The sequence below is a fragment of the Hippopotamus amphibius genome, chromosome 10, assembly GCF_030028045.1.
Source record: "Hippopotamus amphibius kiboko isolate mHipAmp2 chromosome 10, mHipAmp2.hap2, whole genome shotgun sequence".
In the NCBI taxonomy this organism is placed as follows: Eukaryota; Metazoa; Chordata; class Mammalia; order Artiodactyla; family Hippopotamidae; genus Hippopotamus; species Hippopotamus amphibius.
The window spans coordinates 59,061,335-59,073,280 of NC_080195.1; the positions used below are offsets into that span (position 1 = coordinate 59,061,335).

Sequence of the window (11,946 nt, forward strand, 5' to 3'; positions counted from 1 at the left end):
ATGACAGTAAAAAACACACGTCTGCCAATTGCCTGTGTTCACTAAGGTGTGTGGTTCATCAGGGTGGCCATGTCAGGCTGTCTCAGCTACGCTGTGGTTTCAAGCACCTTCGCAGACCTAGAGATATAAAGACTGTGATTATACACAAGGTGAATACAACCCAAACACTCCCCCTAGTGGTGGTACATTGTAAGAGAACGCTATGAATAAAAAATTGGGAGATTCAAACTCTTGACAAATCAAAATATCTTTTTGATAATATTTGTGATATTGATTTCTTAATAATATTTTGATATGATTTGTCTCCTTGGAGAACATTCCCTCTATACTCCCACATTTGTACCTCTGGTCCTTATCTGCTCTGTAAATTCCAGATTCACAAATCTGGATCCTTCTATTCCCTTGTTTCAAGTACCTCAATGGATTAATATTGCAGATATGTAAAACCCCAAATGCCTTTCCAGGCCTGTGGGCCTTACCTGTTCTGGCCCGCACTTCTATTTCAAAATTATTGTTCTAGTCACACTGACCTTCTCATTTTCCTTTGGACACACCAAGCTCATTCCCACCTTGGGGCCTATCCTAACTCTCCTTTTCATCTGGAATATTCTTTGCCAAGAGCTTCACTCACAATCTTTTTCTCACCCAGTTCTCAGTCTAGGCGACCACACAACATAAATTAGCCTCATCATCTCTTTCAGTTACATCATTCTGCTTTATTTTCTAAATAGTACTTAGCACTACCCGGTATTTTCTTATTTTCTTGTATCTTTCCTTGACTGCCTCTCCCCACTGGGACGTAAGTTTCTGAAGGCAAAGAACTTGTCGGTTTTAGTTGTGACTCTTGTCTCCCACACTGAGTACAATGCATAGCAATATATAGGCATCAGGAAGGATTTGTTGAGTAACTGAATCGATATTTTATTATATTAGTCTTGTAAAGTAAGACCACTGTCATCTTACTGTGGCTTTGTTAGGTACATTTATCTTAAGTTTCCAATCTCAACCTTTTTTATCACACAGTGGTCATCCTCCCACCAGTTGTCTAAAGTCCGTATGATCTATCCTATCAAAATCTGTCCTCAAGAAAGAATCTTAAACTCAATTTACCGTAAGAATGAATGACTAATAACAGCTTAACTCTATAACAATCCCAAGTAGTGTAGATTTTAATAAGGATAAATCCTTGACTGCAAAAATTACCAAGGATATGCAAAAGAGTTTTCCATGATGATTCTTTCCATGATGCATTTTTCCAGAGCCCTTGGAATCTTTCAGCTTTTTCTTTGCAGATTTGAAACTATCCCTATTTAATCTACTTTTTCTATCAAAACAGGTAGTAATACAACTTACCTTTTCTTTCTTCGAACAATACAGATGATGGTAAATAAAACACATGAAATAAGAATGAATGCACCAACTTTACCCATCCATTTATAAGAAAAACCAGCAGTACCTAAAAAACACAAACCAGAAACGTGTTCTCTGGGACTATACTTCTTTTCATACATTGTACTGACATTTTGGTACCTTTAATCTCTAACGCTTTTTTGATTTACCATTGCTTCGTTGACTTTCAAATTGATACTGTAAGATTATTTGTCACATTTCATTTTATAAAATAATATACTAATACTAAGGATTATGTAAGGGAGCAGGATTTGCCAACTCAAAGTATGTCTCTTTTACATAACGATTATTTCAGGCTGATTTTTTTAAGAAGCTGCAAACACAGGAGAAACACTGAAAGCCAAGTAGAAGTTACCCTTTTGTAACAGACATGTTCATGTATAAGAGAAATCTCCACTTGTACCAGGAAGAGGGGGGTGACTTTAAATCTCTAGATACTCTTATCAGTTGAGAAAGCAATAATTTAAATCTATGTTTACTGTGCTTTTTCTGGTAACCTGCCATAACTGATTCTCCACCCCTAAGATCTTCTTTCTTTAAAAAGCTGAAGATGGTACTTAAGGTGATGGCTTCAGTCCTTTCAAAGACTCAGATTTCTTGGGTCTCTCCCATGTATACATACTTTAAACTTTTGTTTGTTTTTCTCCTGTTAATTTGTCACATCATTTTAATTGTTAGACCAGCCAAAGAACCTAAAAGAGAAGAAGGGAAAATGTTTCCACCCTTATAATTATTTCCATTAACTAGGTGAGCACAATTATTGGGTACGAAATGGAAAATGGGGACTTCCCTGGTGGTCCAGTGGTTAAAACTCTGAGCTCCCAATGCAGGGGGCACGGGTTCGATTCCTGGTCAGGGATCTGGGGGAACTAAGATCCCACATGCCACACAGAGCAGCCAAAAAATTAAAAAGGAAAATGGAGGCTTTGAGATGTAAGAAAATTGCCCCAAACTACACGGTGATTAGGTGGCAAAACTGGAAACCAAGTGCAGTTCTGTCTGACACCAGGGCCTGCACTCTTAAGAAAAACACAAATGGTAAAATTTTGAATATCAACACTTTTTACAGTAGCTATTTTGACCACAATGTAGTAAACTGTAGTATAAATGTCACTTCTTTCTACATAGCCTTGTGAATATAATTTATATTTTACATTGCAACTTCAATTTAACAGAAGGTCATTATTATGAAGATTATCAATGATAGTTCTTAGGTTTAAAATTAAAATGAACTTACAGCTCATGAATGGACCTTAAGGCAATTTGCACTGAAGTGACACGAGCTACTGTGCATTTTGCATTCTTAGGTCTTCTTGTGATTGGTTGTTTTTGTCCAGATTGACGTCATTTCTCTGCTTATTGTAACCTCTCATTCCTTTTTAATTTGCTGCTTTAATTTTCTATTATCATTGAAGAAAAAGATAAATTCTTGTTAGCAATTACTTCTTCCCTGAGATAATATTAGAAAGTCCATATATTTTAGTTGAAAAACTTTGTGCCATTTATTTTTTTTTTTTTTGGCGCACGGGCTTAGTTGCTCCGCGGCATGTGGGATCTTCCTGGAGCAGGGATTGAACTCATGTCCTCTACATTGGCAGGCAGATTCCCAACCACTGCGCCACCTAGGAAGCCCGTGCCATTTATTTTTGACTGTTCAGATATCACTATGCCTCAATTTCTATTTTTAACTATGTTTCTTTTCAGTGAGATAATACATAGCTCATTCAAAACGGGTGGAGGAAGCTGAATGGGAAGAATTTGGCACAAAAATGTGAAACACAGCTCTGAAGTCAATGGCAACAGAAAAGGGGGGGGAGCTCTGTATAAGATTTCGGCAAAATTGGGGATTTAGATCCCAAATACTTGTTACAAAGCTATGCAAGGAAGAATCCTCTTCTGAATTGATGTTACTTCCTTACAGACATTTGTATCTCAGAGATAAGTGAAATTAACCATAATAATCTGTCCAATAGATTGATGGGACATACATATACTATTCAATGGCCATAATTCAATCTCATGATTTGGGGATACTTATTGGGGAAAAAAAGCTGATTAGCTTCAGTTTTAAGAGATACATGTAACAGAAATACTTATCTCTACTCTTTCCTAAAACTCCATTAAAATAATAGTGACAAAAATAAAATGAATGACGGAAAAATAAGTAGACAGAAGAGGGACCTTCATTAGCAAGAAATTTAAACAAACTTATGAAAGATGTACAAAGGAGAAAAGAATGGCCTATGAAGATGCAGCATGAAAGAGGCTGCAGGCTCATTTATGTATAAAGCAGACTATTCCTGCAGAGAGAGCTCTGCAGAATCTGGGGAGGCTCTGGATTCAGATGGCAAAGGAAGGAATATTCTGAATCACAGAATAAAAGTTAGAGTCAAGAGCATCCACTTCCATATCCCAAAGCACAATGTTGGACAGCCAAGTGCTTACCCCTCAGGCAAAAAAACATGGAGGGCTTCATGTAATTTATTAAACACACAGGAATGACCAGGGTAGAAGGGGTCAGAGCACCCGAGTAAAGACCTCTACATTCTGGCCTTTAGAGTCTCCTGGCTAATTGCTGCCCACTCTCTACAAAGAAAAGTTTGTCTCTTCACAAAATGCAATAAACCAAATAAAGATTCTTTAAACTCCCAGTCAAGGTTCTGTAGACTTTGAAGAAAGCCTGTAATCAAAGTGAAAAATACTGAGTAAAAGAAACATAAAATTAAAATGATGGTAGTGGAGGTGAAGCAGGACTGGTGGAAAAAAATGAAGATAATTATAGCACCTATTTGACTTCCCAGGTGGTGCAGGTGGTTAGGAATCCACCTGCCAATGCAGGGGACATGGGTTTGATCCCTGCTCCAGGAAGATCCCACATGCTGCTGAGCAACTAAGCCTGTGCGCCACAACTACTGAGCCTGTGCTGTAGAGCCCATGAGCCACAACTCTTGAGCCTGTGTGCCACAACTACTGAAGCCTGTGCACCTAGAGCCCGTGCTCCACAACTACACAAGCCACTACAATGAGGAGCCTGCGCACCACAATGAAGAGTAGCCCCCACTCGCTACAACCAGAGAAAGCCTGTGTGCAGCAACAAAGGCCCAATGCAGCCAATAAATAAATAAATGAATAAATAAATAAATGAATGAATAAATAAATAGTGACACAGAAAAAAAAAAGATAATTATAGCACCTCTAAATTATTATTCCTAGATAGATTTGAGAATATATTATTTCCTTAAAATAGGAAGATGAGTATGAATTCAAGCAATTTTAATTTGTACAATTAATTTTAAATTGTAAAAGCAATTCAAAATTATAAACCTGATTGTCAAAAGAAGGAAATATTTAATGAAAGAATTTGAAAACAAATTTTAGAAACTCTCTCAAATAGTCTGAAGAAAAGAAAAAGAGATGTGAATATTAAAGAAAAAGTAAAATAAAATTCAACCTAAATATTTTAATGACCACTTAATAAAAGTTTATCAAAAGAGAACGTTAGATTAGCAGGGGGGAAAGTCTCAAAGAGTTGAGAAGATAGTCAGAGTTGAAGGATTTGAGTCTGCAGATTGAATGAACGCACCAAATGCCCATCACATTAAAAGATTAAAAAAAAGGGGGGGAACTCAAAATAGCACTAGGAAGTTTCAAAACTCTAATAATAAAGAGAAGATATTATGTTACCAATGAGAAGTAAAAATTTACTATTACAGTTATCAGACTGACATTTGGCTTCTTATCAATAACAATAGGTGATCAAGGTAACGGAGAAATACTTTAGAAGTTCTGAGGGCAGAGGGATAATTAAACAAGAGTTGTTTAACAAGCAAGCTATCAATCACATATAAATGCATTCTAAGACCTTACGAGAGACCCTGTGGCCTGGTAGCATGACCACCAGAGTCACTACGGAAATTGCTGGTTGTTCTAATTCCACAGCATTGAGTTTTGAACTCTACTTGAACCAGGTTGTGTAGCCTAGAGAGGCTGAAAATGACAGCAGAGGGTAGTTTGTGGTGGCCTGAGTGTATTATGTTTTACAACCATCCCATTTTGTGCTAGTCTTCATTTTGTGCTCTATTTAGATTAGCCCAGAGGTTGTTTAAGTCAGAGATTGATGCGATTTCCTAAATGAGGTTATGTTCAGCCCATTTGGACTGCTTACTAGATGACAACTCATTCCAATACTCCTGTAGTTGGCTGTGTACAAAAACTGTTAGATTTCCAAAAGATGTGATGTCTCCTTCACTCATTCAAAATTTATGATTCAATACCACTGAAGGCTAGTGATGCTTTTCATTTCTTGGATGGTTGTGACAAACTATGGAGATACTTTGATCTTCTCATTGTTCTCCTGAGTTTATAAAAACCAAAAATATAGAGACTTCCCTGGTGGTCCAGTGGTAAAGAATCTGTCCTACAATTTAGGAGATGTGGGTTCGATCCCTGGTCAGGGAATTAAGATCCCACGTGCTGAGAGGCAACTAAACCTGCAAGCCACAACTGCAAAGCCCATGCTCCCTGGAGCTCGCATGCAACAACTAAAGAGAGAAAACCTGCATGCCATAACCAGAGGGAAGCCCATGTGCCACAACTAGAGAGAAGCCCACACTCTGTAGCGAAAAGCCCACGTGTTGCAACTAAGACCCGATGCAGAGAAAAAAAAAAAGAAAAGAAAAAACCCCCAAATATAGATTATATTAAAGATATCTTAATAAAATAGGAAAAGTGGGCTGACTAACATGACAATGTTCTCAGCACCTCTGAACATAGCAATTTTATGAAAACTATCAAAATATGACTGGGAATTAGACACCCTAAGTTCTACTGCAAGCCGTCCCATCAAATGAGATTCTGGAAAAGTCATTAGCTTGTGCTTTCTGCAAAAGATAGGCAGAGGTACCATAGTCTCCTTTCTAAAATCATCTGTAATAAATGACTTGCCTCCTCAATGTGTATTTTGGTGGAAGAAAATATTTCACTCTCATTATAAAGTCTAGGATTTGAAGTATTACCATCTGAATACTAAACACCTACAGTAGGTATCTTCTGTAGGAAGAGATGGAAACTCCAGTTGGCAGATAAGCCAAGAGCTCTTCTCTATTTCTATAAAAAAATATTTAAGGCTGTGTAACAAGGGCAGGAAACTGTGCTTTCTTGAATTTCTGAAAACTGGGGTCAAAACACATTAATTCCTGAACATGGTGACAAGAGCCCTGTTGACAATGAAGCTATGGAAATACAGTTACAAAAGATGAAAAGATGATAGCCAGTATAAAATTGGAGAGCAAGAGAAGGTTTCAAGGATTTATGTTACAATCTCCAAGTCAACCATTTAAAGCAGGGTGTAGGAATGTATAATTAACAAACTAATGGGGGGAAACAAAATAAAATCAAATAATTTATCTAAAAGAATTCAGGAAGAGAGAGAAAGGGACATAAAACTGGTCAGTTAGTAAACAGATAATAAAGCAGTAGATTAAAACCCCAATATATCAGTATTTACATCAAATATATAGAGGTTAAAGATTCTAGCTTTAAAAGATTATCAGGTGGAATGTGAAAACAATTATTTAAATTCTATACAAAATTACATAATTTAAATATATTTAAATTATTATGTACATTCTTTAGGAAAAGTAGACTGTTTAATTATGGCTCTGAAACAGAAGATACAGTTGACAAAGCTTGGAAGGAAGGTGGGCGAAGAGAAGTGGGTAGGTAAGAAAAACTATATGGTAAATGAAACAAACACCAGGTTTAACCATGCTGTTGAAGGTTGCAGAGGTAAGCAGTAAAAGAACTTCCTGCTAGGAAAGGCAGTATATTGGAAGGAAGAAAAGTTGAAGGAGCCTAATCTTCATAGACTGTGGCAGAAATTCAGTGGAAGACATGTAAGGGAGCTCAGTTAAAAATTTGGCATGTAAAAACAGTTACCCCTGGAAGCAGGGCTGGGGTAGATCATAGGTTCGTTATTTGATTCTTTTAACCATGTGTGTGTAAGACCCTGATTTAGAGTTTTAAAAACTGATGACTAGATAAACACCTCTGGTAGTGAATTTTAAAGATAAATAGTTTCCCTTGTTGAGTATTACGTTTACTCACATTCTTGTCTGTCTGACAGAGGAATGATCTTCTCTTCCTTCCTTAGAGGGTGATCCATCTGCACAATCAGGTGTTGGAGTCTCAGGGACTTCACAGTCTCCAAGGAGATGTTATACATTTTAGTGACTGTAACTGTGCCATTCGGGTTCAGAGCAAGGGATTCCTCTGGTGGATTAATCAAGACTTGCAATGGGAAAAGAGATATTTGAGGAGCAGGTTTTCCCACAGCTGAGTAAGTCAATCTAAGAAAATCTTCACAGTCAGGATCGGACTGGAGTTCAATTCTTAATTCAGATACAGCTGAGGAACGAAAGAGAGAGAGAGAGAGAGAAATCAAATTAAATATAAAGATATGTCACCCTAGATTTCTATGGTGTTAAAGATGGACTTTTCAAACATTTTATATGAAAGCAAAATGCTGAAAACATGTCCATCTCAAACACCTCTCCTCACGTATTACAAAACCTCCTAATTCCATCTCCTAGACCCGCTGTGCTCCAATTTGAGAGGAACAATTGGTATCTCCACCTCCGTTCAACTTTAAAATTATATTAAATAAACCCCTAATATTTTAAATTTATAGAAACATAATGAGGGAGCACTATGACACCATCACCATCCCTTCAACATTTTGTTAATTTGAAGATTGGGAAATTCTTATTCTCGTAGCATCTTCTTTCTTCTTTCTCCTTTCTCCTTTCTACTGTCTCTTTTTCTTTTCCTCTCTTTTCCCAGTGAAAACCCTGGTGCCACTCATGAGATTTATCCAATGGATTGAAGCCAGTGCAGGGTAGTACAAAAAAGTTAGATGAGAGGGCAGAAGACCTAAATGCTGTGCCTGTTCTTGCACTGTGTAAAAATGGGCAAATTATGTAACCATCACTGACTTCTGGTTTTTTTTCTTCTATATAATAAGACTTGGCCTGAATGACCTCTATTATAGTCTTTCCTTCTCTAAAATTCTTTCTCTGGATCTTAACCTTCAAAGATCACATCCCCATGATTTTGACTCCACATTGACATTTACATACTTATAATGTTAAGGCAGATTTGTCCTCCATGGCTTCCATGTGGGAACACATTAAACAAACATTTGTAGCAGGCTTCGTCTTCAAATGTCACCTCTCGGATAGTTATGAATGATGAATCGGGTTCAATGGCCTTACAGTGCAGCCGATCTATGTATGGTGGAAGAATCTTTTCTCCGTATTTACTGCTATACGTGCCAATATTTCGTGGCAAAGAATCTTGGATCTTCTGCCAAGTAATCTGCACAACGTCTGCTGGAGTTGTTAAATTGCAGAACATCGTCACATTTGCTCCCAATATAGCTGTCTCATTATTTTTGTGCTTTATCCTATGTGGATAATCTGAAAATAAAACAGCATGAATTAAGAGAAATGTACCTTCATACTACCCTAGACTTACCCCTGTCATAGCACTTATCTCTCTGCTTTATAACATTTTATTTCCCTTTCTACCTGCATTAGAAAATGAACTCTTATCTTCTTCACACCGAAATGGTTACAAAGTTCAGACTTCAATAAATAAGGAGTTCTTAGGGAAATTCGATAAGCAGTTTCTAGAAACACTTTTGGTGTATAATACCTAATCAATGATACCTTATCAAGTCCAAAAGTTGCAACATAAGTTAACCAACATAAAATGAGTAATCATAATTTTGATGACTTTCTGGAGGCTGAGTGTGACCTAGATAGAAGGTGACAAACTCCTCAAGGCCCCAGTCTTAAGGAGGAGCCCACGTCCCATAGGTTTCACCAGTAGGAACTCCACCAGGTTCTCATGGTGAAGAGCCCAAAAAATAGCCTCATATCTTTGACAAGGGGAAGAGTAAGTTGCCATTTAGAAATAAGCCCACTGCATTTTCCATAAAAGACCTATCGTCTAGGGGAAAAGACTTTTGCAGGGCCTTTGCTCACATGGGTGGAAGGCCAATGACCTAATTTCAGTTTTCTTTAGCTTTCCTGCCTGATCTAAGTGGGAGGGAGGAGGAAAAGAATAGGTTAAAAAAACACTTGTGCAGGTCACAGCCAAGGGACACAGGCCTACTAAAAGGGTGAGATTTAGCCATAGGTTTCTTTTTAACACTTTCCCCCTCTTTACCTCCACATCAACACGCCTTCATTATGAGAGTGGATTACAACTAAAATGGTTACAAAGTTCAGACTTCAATCAATAAGGAGTTCTTAGGGAAATTCAAAAACAACAGGGGAAACAAAAAAAACAAAAAAAAAAAGGAAACTGCAAGAATCTGAAGCTCTTGAAACCTGGATCTACAGTAAACAGTAAACACAACCCAACTGCTAGCCAGATTAACATAAAACCCACACTAAAGCTCCACTTACCTTAGTTTCTATTACCTGATGTATCACAGCTAGATTTTAACAAAACATTACAAAGCCAAGAAAAAAAGTAGTCTGAAGAGCCAAAGCAAGCATCCAAACCAGACTCAAATGTAGGACTGTAAAGAAAAAATCGTTGCCTGTCATCCCAGCTCTACAAGCATCAAGCCATCAGCCACTGCAGTCGACCACTGACAGTGCACCTGAGGGGAATTCAGGATGGAGAAAACAGCAAGCATTCTGTGCTTTGGGTATATTAGCCCCTAGATAGTTAAGATAAATATCTAAAGGAAAACTTCAATGACCCCAGATTTTTGCATCTTCCCACTCACAGAAAAGCACTAAAATCATTAACTTGAGATATCTGTTCTTTGTGATTAGAGGTAATCTTTTGATGCCTGACTACATGTTTTTCCCAGCAAAAAAGTTTATACACACACACACACACTTACAAACAAGTTTTTTTTTCAAATATTTTTCAAAAATGGATTATTCTGGAACTACGTACACAGCATTGTAGAATATTTAAATACGTATAACATTTCTTGCATACATAGTATTTCATTTGTCAATAAAAGACTGTGAAGATGTCCTACCTGGGCTACTTTCAAGAGGTGTAGTTTCGTAGCAATCCTTTACCTTCCTAAGCCTCAGGATTTTCATCTGAAAAACGGGCTTAATGGTACCTGACTCACAGGATATGGCGAATATCAAAAGAGAACATATAGATGCAATGCCGGTTATAATTACCCATAGACATTTTAGTTATCATGGGTGATATAGTCCCTGCCCTCAAGGAAAAAGGGAACAATACTAAGGGAAGTTAAAAGAGCAACACAAAAGAGTAACAAGCTACCTATTGCCATTTCCATAACTGTACCTGTGTTTGCCGCACTCCATTTCTACTTGCTCACATGCTTGTCTCTCTCACTAGATTCTGAGTTACTTGGTGACAGTCTTTCTCCGTTTTGCATTGTAGATGCAGAAGTTAAGGAGAAGAAACCTGAACATAACAGTTTCCTCTTCCTATCACACTCTTTTTTGTCCTCAGTGTATGTTACCCCACATTTAACTTTTGCTTGAACCATATAGCTAATTTCAAAAGATATTTGCCCCATGAAAAAATCCTTAACTAGAAGTTAACATGATTTTTTTCTCTGCTGTTCCCCTAGAACATTAATTATTGCCTTTACCATGAACCAAACTGATTTTAGATGGATTTGTGTTAAGTATGTTTAATCAAATTATTTTTAAATGACTAGAAAATAAAGGACTTGAGTACTTATCAAATCTTTACTGTGTTTCGGGTGTACCTCAGTTTGTAATGATAAGCAAACCCAGAAAACTCCCAACAGATTTGACAACACAAACATGAAAAACTTCTTAATAACCAAGAAGAGCCTGAAAAAAGTCAAACTTAAAAGGCAAACGTGCTGCAAGGAATATTGCAAAACTAACTAGCTAGCTAACCAACCAACTAACTAACTTGCAAAGAGTTTGTTTGCTTCCAATAGGTTTCTGGCTCCCCAGTCTGAGTTACTCGGACTCACTTCAGAAGCAGTGCTTACATTTCTTTCATTCTCTGTTTCCTCAGTCACTGTTGCAAATATGCTCAACTTAAACTGTTTGCTAGTTGCCAACAACATGGATAGCTTACATGATTAGCATGCAGACCCAAACGTAATGTCCTCTTCACCTAATCTTATAAAAGTAGAAAGACTGCAGCCTGGTGTTTATTTGCCATTGATTTCCAGCATTTGAGAGAAGAAGTGAAAATTTACCTGATCCTTGCACCCAGAGGGGCAGCACGAGGAGCTGGATAATAGGATGGAGTGGCGAGCCCATGAAATTTGATGCTAAAATCTTCACTAACATTTGCAGTAATTTTCTAACCGAACTCTGAAACTGAAATGAAGTGTTGACTGCCAAATCCGAAACGTTATCTAGAGTTTTGAACTTCCTTGTGTGCCAATCCCACTCAGAGTCTTAGGTCTATGCGTAAAAGTTTTACTTAAACATACATCTGCCTACTGTCACACACCTCATGCACAAGGTCGCAAAACTTACC

General features: G+C 37.5%; 1 protein-coding gene across 1 annotated transcript; it reads right to left on the reverse strand.

Moving 5' to 3' along the window:
- Positions 1-1,379: 1,379 nt before the first annotated feature.
- LOC130829833 (OX-2 membrane glycoprotein-like) lies at positions 1,380-11,524 on the reverse strand (the record flags this gene model as incomplete). The annotated part of the gene is made up of 4 exons (XM_057696408.1): positions 11,365-11,524; positions 8,547-8,885; positions 7,516-7,815; positions 1,380-1,456 (listed from the first exon to the last, which is right to left on the reverse strand). Coding segments are annotated over exons 1-4 (876 nt in total), but the record flags the coding sequence as incomplete, so codon positions are not given.
- Between the last annotated feature and the right edge of the window lie 422 nt (positions 11,525-11,946).